The 16,048-nt window shown below is 40.5% G+C and overlaps 2 protein-coding genes across 5 annotated transcripts in view; both read right to left on the reverse strand.

Moving 5' to 3' along the window:
• The window catches only part of LOC116389012 (Down syndrome cell adhesion molecule-like protein 1 homolog), a 53,216-nt gene extending 49,243 nt beyond the window's left edge, over window positions 1–3,973 (reverse strand). Inside the window, exon 1 of the mRNA XM_031857397.1 lies at window positions 3,334–3,973. Coding sequence (XP_031713257.1) covers window positions 3,334–3,556 — 223 coding nt within the window. The 5' untranslated portion in view covers window positions 3,557–3,973. The remainder of the gene's footprint in view (window positions 1–3,333) is intronic.
• Window positions 3,974–5,942: 1,969 nt separating this feature from the next.
• The window catches only part of scn4bb (sodium channel, voltage-gated, type IV, beta b), a 10,815-nt gene continuing 709 nt past the window's right edge, over window positions 5,943–16,048 (reverse strand). For 2 of the 4 annotated variants that reach the window (XM_031857567.1, XM_031857568.1), the window contains exons 3-7: window positions 15,704–16,021; window positions 11,329–11,492; window positions 11,024–11,243; window positions 10,172–10,301; window positions 5,943–10,016 (exon numbers count right to left, since the gene is read on the reverse strand). In XM_031857567.1, the coding sequence (XP_031713427.1) occupies window positions 9,920–10,016; window positions 10,172–10,301; window positions 11,024–11,243; window positions 11,329–11,492; window positions 15,704–15,788 (696 nt within the window). In that variant the 5' untranslated portion in view covers window positions 15,789–16,021 and the 3' untranslated portion in view covers window positions 5,943–9,919. The remainder of the gene's footprint in view (window positions 10,017–10,171; window positions 10,302–11,023; window positions 11,244–11,328; window positions 11,493–15,703; window positions 16,022–16,048) is intronic. The other 2 variants (XM_031857569.1, XM_031857570.1) reach the window with 2 other exon arrangements.

Below are 16,048 nucleotides of genomic sequence, written 5' to 3' on the forward strand. Positions count from 1 at the left end.
TCACAAGTCCCAGCACAGTCTGCATAAACTGCCCCTCCCCCAACCTTTAATTCTGCCTAGTGATGAGGGAGAGCGAGGGAGGGGAGTTACTGCCAGAGGAAGCGATGGAGGGAGGGAGAGATGGAGATAGAGAGAGAGAGATCCAACAAAAACAACTACTTGCTTCATAGATTTGACATTTGCTGAACGCACCCTCCTTCTGAAAATGTGCAGCCCCAGCATCCAATAAAATTTGGAGGAGGTCTGGCTCAATTTAGCAGTTCTAGCAGGGGGAGAAAAACATTTCTTACTGTCGACGGCGTTCATTTGCTTTTTTTTTTTGGTTGTTATTTTAAATGATTAGTACTTATTCATAATCTCGTTTCAGGACGAATGGGGGATGCCGGTGACAGAGCTGTGACATCCTATTGGTGAGCTGGGAAGTGCGATGAGCTCCGTTTCTCTGCTGACAGTCTTACACCAGCACACTTTGCCCACCATTAGGCAACAACATTGATTGATTTTGTCTTTGTTGATTTTTGAAGAATAATTAACATTTGTCTTGTTTATTACATTTAACTGCTGGTCCTTCAAGGGAAAAGTGTAGAAAATGTAAGTCAAGTTGCTTGATCAATCATCAGACTGATATTTTCTATTTTCAAAAAATGGCCAGCTTTAGTCAGTCCATATGAGATTTCTTTATTTCATATTATTGTTGAAGCACAGTACCGTCATTGTGAATGAAAAGAATCAGAATAATGTATCATAAGGCCTGAAAGGACCACATTACAGCAAAAGTCACACCGAGTGCTTGGTATTTCTCCGTTAACCCCCTTAAAGATGGGTGTTTTCGTCAAATTAAATAATGCCGGGTTTGAGCTGGTAAAAAGATGTAGGCCTGTGCCCCGCCTGAGTAATGATTGGCACCCCTGTGGACCACACAGCTCTGTCATTGAGTGGTGCCTATAGCTCAGATTGCAGCTTTAATTGTGCAGCCTTGCAAAGACAGCACAGGGAATTGGACTGGGGAGGAAAGGAGGGGGTTATTTTTGCATATTTCTATTTGTGGAGGGTGAGCAGTGGAGAGGGACAAGAGTGTGCCAGGGGGAGGGATCACCTTATTGCTTGAAATTAAATTTCAAGTTATATTGTTTGAATATTACACAAATCTATGTATTCATTTACTTTTGTTTAAAATATTTTATTTCAAATTCATGCTCAGAATGGGCCTACAGCAGGCCTGTATGTTTAACGTGGATTGTATTCTCTGATAATTAATCCACAATTACTGTAAATTCAATATGTGAATTTGATTTAAAATGAAAGAAGAAAACATAGGTTTTTGTTTGGACATGACCACTTAAAAATCATATTAAAATCCTTTAATCAGGTATTATATTTTAAATTGCTGCAGAAATATTATAAGCATTGTGCTCTAATTGGTTATTACCCTTCAAGCATTTTTTTCAAAGATCTGTTAATAACCCTCCTAGACCTGAGTGCCTCTGACATAATAGCAACATTTATTTAATCAAAAGTCTTGTGTGAAAATTTAAATGTATTTTAAGAATCTTGTAAATAAATAAATGATTGATCTTCCAATTTAGCTCCAGCAGAAATAACATCCAAAAAGTGTCCAACATTTAACAACAAAACCAAGAGGGGTGTCCCCGTCACTTCTCCTCCGCGCGCTTGCCAACACACAGACACACACACACACACACACACTCACACTCACACGAAAAAAACCACGAGCCATGATGCACGCGCTGGTACACGCGCGAGCACGGCGGCGGGGTCCAGGTGCGCTATTAGTGAGGAACATGACCGGGCAAGTCTATAATTTGCACCCACGCCCCTGGACTTTCTCATTTGGTGAAATAAATTTGCTTATTTTAATAAGATTCTGCAAAACCCAGAGAAGCTCTGAAATCACAGCTTTCCAGTTGAATAATTGCTTTACATCAACAGCAAATATTTGGAACCTCAATAAATGTAAGAGAGTTGAGGAAAACTATAAGGACAACAAACACAGGCTGCACATATGTGACTAACTGCTAATTGATATTCGCCAATATTTGAAAAAAAGGCTTATTCAATGTGTGCGAAAATGCCATAACTTAAAATGGCCTATTTTAATCATCTCGTTTGCATCGAGAACAGCCATGTTCCTCCTTCCAGCCAATCCACCATGCCCCAGACTTTTTTGCTAAGTAAATGCACACCCTCTCAGGCCCTGTGCTTTAAGGACAAACAATATGTAAACATGACTCCAAACAAGCAGGCTACACAAAGGCCTGGGAAATGCTCTCACGTGGAGATAGTGTTGAATTCCTGTTATTTTCGACGCAGATGTATTCAGGATTATTATAATGCACTGTAATAGCAGAAGATCAACTTTGCAGTAGGGTCGGAGATTTACTGCATATACTGAACAAGAAGGAATCCATTTAAACAAACAACCCGCCTTCTTTATTTGTAAACACAATTAAACAAAGGAGAAATTACGAAGACCAAATGATTTAAATAAGGAGGACGAATCTGAATGCGCCAATTAAGGCCTTCATGTGGGAGTAGATCTATTAAACTATTAAGGCCGTTGTGGAGAAAAAAAAAGGGGGCCGTTTTTTCGCAATCCAATTTAAAATAGAAACAATTTGCCATCACATAGACAACGAATTAAAACCCTAAAAATCTCATCCTAAATAAAAAAAGAGCATCTCTTTGGAATGAAGCGCCTGTGCCAAATATAGTCCATGCAAACAGCTGCAATTAGCAAATGCTACACAATGAGAGCATCAATATATCAAAAAACCCACAAGAATTCCCATCAAAACTTTACAGAACTGCAACATTTTTGAGTGAACTTGCTCTAAAATTCGTAATCAATTGATATGATTGCAGGCCGATGCATGTTTTCATTTTTCTCACACCCTCCCTCAGTATTTGCACCTCATTCTCCCTATTCAGCCATTTTACATATTCATAACCGGAGTTGGTAATGCGAAAACAATCCGTGCTATCAGCACCATCTGAGGCCGCCGCATAAAATCCCAAAACAGTCAGGTAAAAAAAGAAAAATCACTTTACACCTTTACTTTCGAAATATGTCTACCAGTTAGTCTCAAGCAGGTTTATACGTTTTGATTAAACGATTTTTAAAAAATATATATCAATTCCTCATCACAGAGCATCCGATGATACATCAAAGCACAAGCCACACACACCATTCGCCGCCACAAATCGATTGAGGATTCGATTAATTATCACTTTTCATTCAACTTAAACACAGCAAGACTCCAGCACTCGCTAAGCAGCATTTGGAATATGTCAAGCGTTTCTTTTTTCTCTTACCTTCTTGGAGAGAGTACAGCAGGAGTAAAGTTACAAGCCACATGCCATAAATAGCAGGTATATTTTTCAGGAATATTTGGCAATCCTGGCAAGTGTGAGGCGCGGTTTTTTGGCCAGGCGGGTCTCCGTGCTGGACTGGCGACTGTGCTCCCCGGAGGTCTCTCCAGCCCTGCTGCCCCGCTAAGCATGGAGGGGAAATGAGAGGCGCTTCAGCCCCGCCCATGTCCCTCCTCTCTTCCCAAGACTACTGTGCATACAAATCCATCCTCACTGCACTAATCAAACACCGCGGAACGATGGGTCACAGCAAAGCCGAGAGTTGACGTGAGCTGAACAGTGGATTTCGGTCTAAATGGGTCCAAATGGCCAGTTTGTGTGAGCGGGTGGAGCTGCGCAGACAGATCTGTTGGCACCTTGGAGAGAGCGCACCCACCTGTGCGCCCCTGATGACCGCGTTTTCTTTGCGCAATATGGATCTACACAAACTGCTCAGGTTGCTCAGAAGACTCTAAAAATGTAGTAATGTCCTTTCCTTTGAGTTTGGGCCTCAATCACAGGGACGCGGAGCTGCACCACAGATTAATGAATGCTTTTCTTTGTCTTTCGGAGCCATGGAACGTGCGCAGACATTTGCGCACAGATATGCACTGCAGATAGAGTGGAGGCGAGAGACAGATAATATAGCGGGGTGTGGGGCATGACACTTTCACACAGCAGGTGAATAACACAGCAGGTAAATCAAAGCAATTGTCAAAGGTTTCAGTGAAACCTTAAAGCATTGTGAGCAACTTTCTACATTGCTATTTTCCCATTTCACCCTGCTCTCTGTTGCGCTCCCCTGCATAAGCATAAATTAGGACGGCAAGAGTCAGGACACTCCCAGTTCATAGAATATTTAAAGTCACTGTGGATGCCAGTGGTGGATCTGAGAAGTGATCGTCTGCTGCAGCAGCCGCACAACCTACAGGCATAAAGAAACCATATAAAATGTTTTAATTGTTCATTTATGTTAATTTAGTGTAATTTTGGTCTGATTGTTGACTTTTTCTACCACTGCTGTCTTAAATACAAGTATTTATTTTGGCGTGGTGTTGTAGCCCAAGTATTCACACACACACACCTTTATGCGTGTGAACACAACAGGCCCTGAGGTTGGCAAGTATGTGAAGTGAATCACATGGTTTCTATGAAGGAGATTTTCCACATCACTAACATAAATGATCAAATGAACAACATATTCTTATTAGTATACATGTAATGCATTACAGGCTAAGGCTGTGAAACGGTTCACCATTTTAAATGAACATAGTCATTGCTTTGCTCACAAGCCAAATTAAGCTCCGATTGTTATGTGATTAAACGTTTCCAGCCCATATTTAAGAACACATAATAACCTCATAGCAACGACTAAAGACACCTAGACGTGTAGGTCTGTTTGACGTCCGTGTGTCGGATGTCACTCTTTGAAAACTTGGTTGTCTTTAAACTTAAACATCTTCAAGAAAAGGTCAGCATCGCCTTCTTGCCTCTCCTCACGCTGCAATCTGCTGTGACCGGAGGTTCAAGCCTCTGACTCTCCACACGCGGGTCACTGCTGACATCTGCTGGTTAGACTCACTCATGCAGGGCACATTCCTGCACAAGGATTTAGTTTTTTATGACCGTGTATGTGAAGTGTAATTGTGTTTGTGGCACTTTTTATTAGTGTGAAAATAACACTTGAAGATGTCCTATAACGCACCAATAATAGAAATACTCAAATTTTGATGTGAAGATTTCCTTTTATATTAATTTCATACATTTTTTACTTTGTTTCATCAAGCATAAAGGGAGGAAGGAGCATCTGGTGAACATGCAACATCGATACAGCATGACACTAAGCTCCCATGTACAAAATTGTACTTTTGCATTTTCCTTTGTGCAAAATCCCTTCACTGCCAGGACTCAACATGTTTCATTCGATAATTCATGTATTGCTAATGGTTGAACGTGACCATAACAATTCCAACCAATAATATGATCACAGACTTCTGAGTAATTCCTCACTCTGCCCCTTGCAGTCAATGGACAGTACATGGAGATAAGATAACTTTGAAATATTCATTTGCTTGGAAGCTGAGCATGGATGTTGTTGTTAATGTAAATTTATTGACATGATGACGGGTTAATCTCCCAGCCTTTCTGGATGGATTACAGGGATATTCCAGCGGTAAAATGTTGACACATTAAATAAAAAGAATGCTAAAAATTGACGCAGCAGATGGCAGACCCTTTAGCCCTTAGCACAGGCTCCAAAAACACAGGATACTACACTTCCCATGATGCAACTTGATAGTGTCTTTTATTAGACCATCCCTGAATGCAAAGGTTTGTATTGTCTATACATTGAGATGACCCTGATGACATTATCAAGGGGGATTTTCTCAAACTTGAAAGAAACTGTCCCTTTAAAGTGAGCATTTTTCAGCAGGACTATCGTAGAGGCATACACTCTGTTGTAGGTTTACCTGTGTAGTCGTCTGTTATCATTGTTCTCTCTCCCTCAGTCCAACAGGAGGCAGTCCTATCAAAGAACTAGCGCTTGTATACAAACAACACGACAGGCCAGATTTTGTTCAAAAATTTATTAGATTTCATGTTTCTATAATAAAGACATTAAGAGCTGATGTGCATGGGAGACATCATTTGAGGGCGAGCCAGAGCATTAAAGTTGTACAGTAGGCTATATTTGTGCGCAGAGAGCAGCGGTGGAGCATGACTTGGTGAGTCTATACGCTCTGCAGGGTCTGATCGAGTACAGGAGCTCCGGTCCACACCCCGCTCCTCTCTTGATGATCCACATTCACCTGCATCCCATCAACACAACTCCCTGATCCACATCTCCTACTGTAGTATTGCTCACAGAACTGTCACAGTAACTCGAAGGTGCGATGTGACAAACTGTCACTTCTGTTGTGATTTGCATAGAGTTGCTTGTCATCATAAGGCCCTCACTGTCACAACCTCAACGTTACCCAAAAGCTTAGCTTTCTCAGTTTATTGATCAGTGAGAAGGAAATCGCTTTTCTTTTTAACCGAGTCTAGTTAGACAACAATTGACAAAGATCAGCCACTCAGAGAAAAAACACTTTTCAACAGTGAAATCAAATTATTGCAATTGAATGATTTGATCCTGCAAAACAGTGTATTTATGTCTCCAAAGTCACAGCAACAGCCTGAAGGTTAGGACCTGATTTTTTTTGACAACACAATTCTTAAACCGGAGTGGATTTTTAAATCAAACAAGAATATGGAAAACATATATGAGGAATGTATATCACCCATAATATTTCTTGCACCTTCTGCAATATCTTTCACAAAGATCCCATGAAATGGGACAATGCAGTTATTGCAGCTTTTTCCGTAATTTAGTCGAATCAAATATAATTTTCCATCAATAATAGTCCATTGTTTTATAGTCCACATAGAGGAATTGTTTGACATTTTGGTTGTTTAGCTTAGCTCAGCAAAGAGATAGGTAACAGCAGGTGGAAACAGCCAGAACAGCTCTGTCCAAAAAAACCAAAATAAATCTGCCTACCAATAAAGCTCACTAACTAACATGTTATATTGCACATTTAACCAGTTAACAACCAGTGGACAAGAAACACTCCCTGCCAAGAAACAGTCCTCCACATAACCTTTCTGTTGGTTTTTACACTTCAGATTAAACAAACAAAATATAACATGTTAATAAGTGAGCTTTAGAGGTGTTGGTCGGCGGATTTTGTTAACATAGGAAGAAGCCACGCTAGCTGTTTCCCCCTTTTCCAGTTACTAAGATAAGCTAAGATAACAAGCCAGACACAAGAGTGGTATCCATCATAATCTCGGGCAAGAAAGCAAATTAGCCAAACTTCCCAAAACGTCCAAACTATTCCTTTAAGACCGATCCCTCTACATCTCTTGCCGCTTCAACAGGAAATACATTACATTGAGAAACAAACGACATCATTTCATGGGACTCATGGGAATGTTATCTCATGTGTGCCGTGTGGTTTCTTCTCATCTCACTTGGCTGATCAATGTGACAAACAGACACTGATTTGCATTAGATCCTATACAGACACACAAATATACATGTTTTCAAAGTGCCCAACACATCCATATCCATATCCATTTTATAATATTGCTTCAAGCTAGTGACTATAGACTGGAGTCACTTTAACGTGGAGGCACATTGTTATCGACATAACAGTGAGCTTCTGAAACCACCAGAAACTCACACTTCACTGTACAGTTGGCTAAGCTAACACCTACTGAGACTGGTGGAGGTACATCGATATCTGACCTGACCCAGCACTTAGCCACACATCTGTCCCACTCTCCAGAGGTATTTCTTTTTAAAGCCATGACATTCAGTGTCGTGAATGTGCAAAACACGTGTATATTGTAAATGCAGGTGAAATAGTATTTCACTGTTTGAGTGCGATGCAGCTACAGTACATTCATCTCCTTAATACGACGCTCGGTAGAAACCATCCCCGTTTAGCAGTCAGCGCATCACTCTAGCTTGAACAGGTTAATACTTGAACTGCAGTCCCCCTTCTCAACCTGCTATCCGAGACCCGACCCCATGATCATTTAGAGTATGAATTTATGGGTCATTTACTGTATGCATGGGCAGGGCAACCAGGTTTATCTTTTCCACTGCAGTGCAGCTATCAACATTATTTATTGAAAAGAGTAAAACACTGACTGAATGGAAAAAGTGTTGAGGAAAAACAAGCTTTTTGTACCAAGACGCACAAGCAAGTATATTGAGTCTGATCCAGGCATACAGTATCCATGGCCACATCACCAAATAGTGCTTAGCCTTAGCAAGGGTTAGCGCGATGAAATTCGTATGGCATAAAATGGGGTTTACAGTTAACCTCAGAGCAGACTCTACCAGTGTTAGTACATTGGAACATGTTTTTTCTCCCCCAAAAAGTATGAATATCTGTTTTCAAGCATTGTGTCTAAAGGTAAATCTGGCCCATGTTGCACATGCTTAAATGCATTGATTATTTGTCTTAAAAGCAGCAGCATCAGAGGGACATTCATTTTCTATGGGGGTTTGCTTCAGGGGATTGTCTATCGTGTCAGTTCAGAAGCTTGTTGTATTATTTCTGTTTGCTGAGCTTTATAAAGTGTTTTGCAATATGTAGTCGTCCTCGCTGGCAGAGGAGCATAGAAGCGCTAACAGGCACCTGTGTTTTATATCAAGCAAAGAGAAGTTACAGGATGAAGAGCTGGGCTGAATCCTACAGTATTCTGTTTGTACCATTTGTGTTAGCACCCTTTGTTTTACGACAGTTGCTTGAGTAACTCCTACAGCATCATTTAGGTGTATTGTGGAAAGTAGCCACACATTGACCAGTGTATCTGCGAGATAGATCATTCGATTTTGATTTAGTTGACCATTTTATCGACGGGCTACTGTGAATTTGGTGTAAGGATTCAGCACAGCTTTAACTACATTACATTATTTCCTGTCTCAAGCACTAACAGACAAGTGTTTTTGTTTTGACTTCAGATGAAAAACAGTCAAAGTTTACATGTATTTAATGTATCCTGGCTGTGGCCAAAGACAATTATTGTTATATCAAGGCTACCAAGTACTTTTAACAGAGCACGACTGTGCAAAAATGATATACAACAGTTGTTATTTTTTCGTGAATAACCCCACACACACATCATTTAATAGGGTGTACACACAAATTCACACAAGCATACCCACAATTTAATAAATGTGCACATGGTTAAAAAATAAACCATCTACCAGAGACACGTAGCTTACTGCTCTTTAACAAGAATGCTTTAACTTAGCTTACACTCACTGCATAATACCTGTGAACACATACGACTACCAGCAGGATTCATTAGTTATGCTTTCTTTCTTCTGTAAGGTTGCACTTCCTTCCCTGCTGTTGTCAGAGCAGTGTGTTGTCTTCACTGTGCCACAGTCTAACCTGAGAAAACTTGGCAACAAAATTTTCCTTCGAGACTTTTTGGACTTTGGACTTGATATTTATGCTTTGTTGCATGAAAATCAAGACCAATAATGCACACTGCATTAAGCAAAAGTGCACACAAGCTTTATTTGTCAAATGATTAACTGTTATCAGATTCAGTTACTGGCCACACCAAAATAACAACAAAGATAACACCTTTAATGTGTTTTTTTCTTTTTCTGGTAATATGTTGACCAAAGGAGGTAGATCTATGGGAGACCAGGTGGGAGATGGAATGTAAATATCATATGATTAAGAAATGATCCTTAATAAATCAAGCTGGAGTGTCTCTGGTATGTGCACTTATTCAATTATGTGTACATTTTAAGTAATTATGTGTGCACTGATTTGCACTTTCTTTCGTTGTATATCGTCTGACACAGTTGGGTGCACATGTGTATATTCCCCTTTGTAGGCCACAGCCAGGCAGTTTTTAGTATCCAAACTTGACATTAATGAATTTGCGTTTGTGCAAACACATGTGCATATACGAATATATGCACACGTAAATAAATATGAGTAATCATATGGTTTTATATACATGCACTTTCTCATTTCTTTTTTGGTGTTGGTTTTGAATCAGCTTTGGATCCTGAGAGGCCATTTTCTGTGTTGTCGATCCCTGATGAAGTTACAAGGCACTCCTTACTGCAGTGGCGTTGGAGGAAAAAAGGAGAAGACAAAGTTAGGACTGTACACGCAGTGCAGCTCAAAGAAACATCTCAAGCTCACTCCATAATCTGATGAAACAGTATGAAATTGTTGCATTGCTGGTAAATATCCAGGTGGTTGCGAAAACTCACTTTTTCTCCTCAATCTTGGAAAGAACAAAGATAGTGAAGTTCTTGAGCAACATGAAGCCCATTAATGCTGCAATGGCTCCGCCCACAGCTGAGGCTATTATGATGGTCAGCCTGTTGTCCACCACCCTCACTGCAGACATTAACAAAGCACCATGATGGAGAAAAATATACATAAAAACAGTTTAAGGTCCAGAAAATTAACATTTTCTACAACGTTTGTGTCGTTACAAAGCCTTCTAATTCGAATAAGTTGGTGCCTCCACAAAAGATTGGAGCTGTAGTGTGGCCCCAGGCTGCAACCGTCTCCTAAGCCTGACTAACCAAACCATTTGAGAAAATAACTGAAGAAATGCACAAAGAGAATATTTATTGTGATAAATTCATTTCTTTTTCACAGTCACCTCAGGATTTATTTTTGTTCTGTGGGATCATTTTCATTTTTTCATTTTCCCTAAGCAGACTAAACATTTCTCCAGCAATGCTGTCCTTGTTTATGTGGCCTGATTTATCTGATCATCAACATACAAATGAAAGCATGTTCTAGTTTATTATTACTGCAGTGTGCACATTATAGGGCCATGAAGCAAACCCCAGTGAGCTGTCCCACATTTGTGATTGGCCAATATATACAGTATGTCAGGGCATATAGTTATACTAGGAATATCTATAGGGATGTGTTGTCATATTGGGCAGTTCCCACATAATTGGGCTAATTTCTGTTGCTGAAAGAGGGGACATTTTCGTTTTGTAGATGAATAATAGGCTGGCTTAAGATCATTTGGGCATGTTTTTAAAAAGACCGCATTTATACATAAAGGAAAGGAAAATAAAGCATAGATCTTGACCACTCACACTCGTCCACCACAATGAGGGTGAAGATGGTACTGTGGTTCCTGCCCTTCTCTTTGGGATTGCGTCCAAAACAAGTGTACTCGCCTCCGTCCTCGAAAGTGATGTTCCACAGCAAGATGGAGATGTTGTTGTTACGGTTCTTCCCCACAAACTCCACCCGCTCTCGATATATAGCCACATTTGGCTCCACCCCCTCTGACACGATCACTGAATCACACACCTGATGGGACCAAGTCATCAAACATCCAAATCTATCAAACAAGTGACCTGAACATGAAGCTTTCTCTCTGACAGAGGGTTCTTACCTTCTGCATGGTGCCGTTGTCATTGAATTGCCAGTTGAAGTAGAGGTTCTCGATGCCGATACAGCTGGCGTATGTGCAAGGCAACATGACTGTGCTGCCATTCACTGCCTGCAGGAAGGGAATCTTCCCAGCAAACATCTCAAGGCCCTGAACAGACCACACACCTGAGGAGGAAAGGGGAGTAGAAACCACAACAAGATTAGACTGTACAGTGCAGTGATGTTGAGTGAACATAAAGTCAGTCTGCTTTACGGCAATAGTTCAACATTTTGGGGAATACACTTGTTTGCTTTCTTGATGAGAGTTCGATGAGAAGATCGAGACCGCTCCCATATCTGACCGTTAAATATGCAACTACAGCCAGCAGCCAGTTAGCTTTGCATAAAAACTAGAAACAGCTCATCTGGGTCAGTCCGAAGGGAACAGAGTCCATCTACCAGCACAAGCTCACTAATTAATTAACACACATCTTGCTTGAATAATACGTACCAGAAATTGAATAAGTAACTTTTTACAGGGCATTATGGGCCAAAATGTATCTTGGCTGGGAGCAGTAACTACCTAAAGTCTTGTCATATTTGTGAGAACACCAGCAAATACTTCAGGAAGTTACTGCTCCCAGTGTCAAGAAACAGTCTTGATTTTGTGACCTTCGGTCAGAACCTCCAGTCTTTATGCTAAGCTATGCTAATCAGCTGCTGTCTGTAACTATATTTTCACGGATTTGACAATAGTCCAAAGTAAAATATGACAGTTACTGAACTTTGTGCTCCTTGGACTCATTTTATGGTCACATCACAAAACAAGTCCTGCCTGCTCATCCAGTTACACCTGACCAATGAGAGCAGGTTCATGGACAGTGACAGTAAATCTGACTCATACACATCAAAACACTAACTACCTGATTATTCAAATCATTTTAGACCATTTTGATAACATTTTAAGTGCTCGCTAATACAGTATGTAATAGGACAACTTAATTCTATGTTAGATTTGCATGATTTCAAGAACACATTACAACATACAATAAACTATTATTGGCACTTGACTAGTCACACCCTCAGTAACATGACACCACAAAGTCCTTGCTGTGACATTACTGTAAATAAGAGAGGCTGAAATCTGCTGGGCCCCTTGAAAGAACTGTAACTGAACACCGGGGACCACAGAGAGCCCAAGTAATCAAATCCTACCTCCACCAATTACGACGGATGGAGCAGGAAAACCGCCGTGTCTTTTTTATAGTTTGTTTTTTCTTTTTTCCTAATTAGTATCCCACCTTCTGTTTATGTGTCGAGGTCACAGGTAGGCAAGAGTCACAGTATATATAATTTTAGAAGGTCAATGACGGACCGAAGGTCTGTTCTCTCCCTCTTCTACACCGTTAAAGCTCCCCCTGCTTAATGCTTCCATCTAGTGTGTGAGATGTAAACTACAAACTCCCAAGGTGATGTGCAGAACCAGTACACATATGATGAGGTTATGGGGAGAAAACACCTGATAAGATGATGGTTTCAGGAGCAGCTGTATTTCCTTCACTGCTTCTCACATTCCCACGGTTATGTTTTGTGTGTTATGCTTCGCTCAAAACACGGTCAAGGTCAACGTATGACAAGCAACATTGCAGCAAATAAAGAATAACATTGCTACCAACTGCAGACATGGCTTCACACAGCGAGGCTGTGGCATACTGTCGACGGAAATGTTATTGATTCATTCTCATCTCACCCTTGCTATCTTGCAAAACTCACTCTCTCCAATCTTTTTCCTAAGCTGGTCCAATGCAGCACAGTGAGCTTGCAAAAACAGCAATAGAAGCAGTGACGAGAGAGCAACAGCATCCCCCCTCCCGTCTCTTTCCTAGTTCACATTTTACAGTGTCACTTTTTTTATCAACCTTTTACAGTATTTTTGTAATATATATTGTAATAATATTTGTAGTTGCTGCAGCTGCTGACAAGAGACCCAGAACAAAACTAAAGTAAAATTACATGGAAATACAAAATTGAATGATCTGTTCTTCTGATTACTCTGACAACATTAAAATATTACTCCCACATTGTCTCTTTTTGGAATTTGTATTGAGGTTTCTAATTAAAGTTGTTTTGCAAGGTAAAGTGTTGGGGCTTCAGATAAAACTAGAACAGTGATGCTCCAGTTTCTAGCCTATATATGTCAACTTTAGAATATCTTACAACATATGCCCACATCATTTCTAAAAATACATAGTTCATCAAAATAACAGAATAGTATCGCCCGGCCAGTTTACTAAATTGTAGACTCTACAAGTTTAGTATCAGCCTCTACAATGGCATTGTAGAATTGGCATTCACACCAATACAGATGTATCTGCAGTGAGCTAATATTGGTCGCTCTATCAGTCTAGCTGTACAATAAACCACCAGCTATTATGAAATACAATGGTCGACCAAACATGAATGGCACTTGATAGAATTTCTTTGACAATTCACAAGAGATTTTAGGTGAAGAAGGGACAAGAATCGATCTTATTCGTATTCGTATCAAAGGTGTAAAAGGAAACATATACTGGTTTGAATGGTTAGAATGACAAAAACAACAGAAGATGTCTTAAATTGGAACAAAATTCAACCTAAACATGAACAGCCTATGCTGAAAGCCAAAATGCAGAGACATAAAACAGCACTGTTTCTTCTGCTTAACAAGTGTAATATACAGTTTTAAGCACCTCGTAGTGTATTATACTATAGAGCAAACACATATGATGGTTAATCCATCTTATAATGTTGATGCGTAGATGTAACTGCTGTAGCATCCCTCTCTCTCTCTGCTCCACCTGCATCTGCTGATGAAGTCTACCATGCAGTTTTTGTAATGGCCAAAATGTTTGCTGTTCATTCTAAATAAAGAGAACACCTGTGAGCAAGAAATAGCCATTCTTGTTCTAAAAAACACCATCTCAATGTTTACCTGGCAACACAATTCCACTGTCAGTCCACGTGTGGAATCGGAGGTGAATATCTTAAACTTATTGAGAATTATTAATGGGATCAAATTGACAAGGCCAGGAATGATGTGAGGTAGTTCTAGAGCACATAATGTCACAGACCATGGTCTCATGTAGATCATCTTTTTAATGCCTGTTTGCTGCGCTATTGCTGCACTGATGCTGCACACACCCATAAGCGGGTTGAGAAAAAAATCCAAGAATGATCTGCTGTAAGTACTGAATGTATGAACAATGTCAGAAAAGGGAATTAGACATACATATTCTGACAGAAGTATTTTACTCAAAATAGTTAATTGTCAGATAACGGCTAATGCAGAATAAATGCAGGATGGCAGCTGTCTGCCAGTGTACGGTGGACATTTATACATTATGTGTCAACTATGACTGCAATTGGATTCTAATGGGATGTTTTTTTTCTTCACAGAGGAACAGGAAAGAGTCCAATAAGGCAACACTTTATTTGGAGTTGTGTGGTTGGGTGTCACTTCAGGCAAACAGAATCCAATATACACAGCTGAATCCTCTATATCCAAAACACCATAAAAGCAACATGGTGAGAGGCGACTATCGCCACTGTCAGTCTCAAACTGCTGCATGAATTTACTCGAGACAACAATATCATATCTGGATAGCTACTGTGCTGTAACTGTACGATCACTGCAAAATACTCTTTATCAATATATGGATTCATGAATCAAATAGAAATTAAACTGATATTTTACTGGACACTGCTCCGAGTGACTCTGCTGCACTATTACTGCAGATACACCTCCACTGTAGGGAATCAAAACCTCTTGTCTAGAGTGCCTCAAGTCTGACACAGCTTTCCCATCATAAGAGCCGCTATTCTGCCGATGTTTACTCCTTGGGGGACATACAATCCCAATCACAACCAATATGGATCGCAGATAACATCAAAATATTGAACAATGGCTTTATTCCGGACAAGCACACTTTAATGAAACATTCAGTCCTTGTTCTGCGTTTCACTGCAGAACTAGCAGCACATTCTGCTAATGAAATGAAACATGCAACCTTCAGAAAAAAACCCTACTCATCACGAGAAAACAAGTCCTGTCTCCAAAGTAAAACCCTTCTGCGAAACCTAGTGTACCGACCTAAATACAATTGCAGTCAACACTGACGTAGGTCAGAAGCTGATGAAGGTCAATATCAAATTTGGAAAAGCCACAGCGTCATCGTTCTGCATTCCAACACAAACACACATCGATATTGGCAACAAGCTGTCGGTATTCAATAACGGGTGAGGGGTAAAAAAAACAAATGTGAAGTTTTCAAAAAAGAGAGATGAGGAGGCATCGTGCAAATCAGCTGTAGCATAAATGATCACGGAGAGAATAAAGAGAGGTGACGTAAAGACATTACCAAGCAGCATGGAGAAGATCAGGCCGACGGCTGTGTGTGGAGGGCCCAGCCTCGGGAGTTCAACCCCAAACCACTGGACCTCCATGGCAGCCAGACCTGTTCCCAAACAGATACTGCTGCAGGATCCAGCGGTCTCTAGATAGCGCACACAGTATCCTTTAGCACAACTTGGCCTCTCTGGTATACTGGATTGAATCTGGAATATGCTGTCTGGGTGTCTGGACCCTAAACGTGGCACGTCCCAGTCGTGCACCTGCAGTTGTCCCGGGGTCAGGGAGCCTGCTCGCCTATAACCCCAGAGCACTCCTGTGGAAGAGACTGTAGGTTAAACAGAGGGCAGAGGAG

Source organism: Anarrhichthys ocellatus, unplaced genomic scaffold, assembly GCF_004355925.1.
Source record: "Anarrhichthys ocellatus isolate YVR2014 unplaced genomic scaffold, GSC_Weel_1.0 scaffold18, whole genome shotgun sequence".
In the NCBI taxonomy this organism is placed as follows: domain Eukaryota; kingdom Metazoa; phylum Chordata; class Actinopteri; order Perciformes; family Anarhichadidae; genus Anarrhichthys; species Anarrhichthys ocellatus.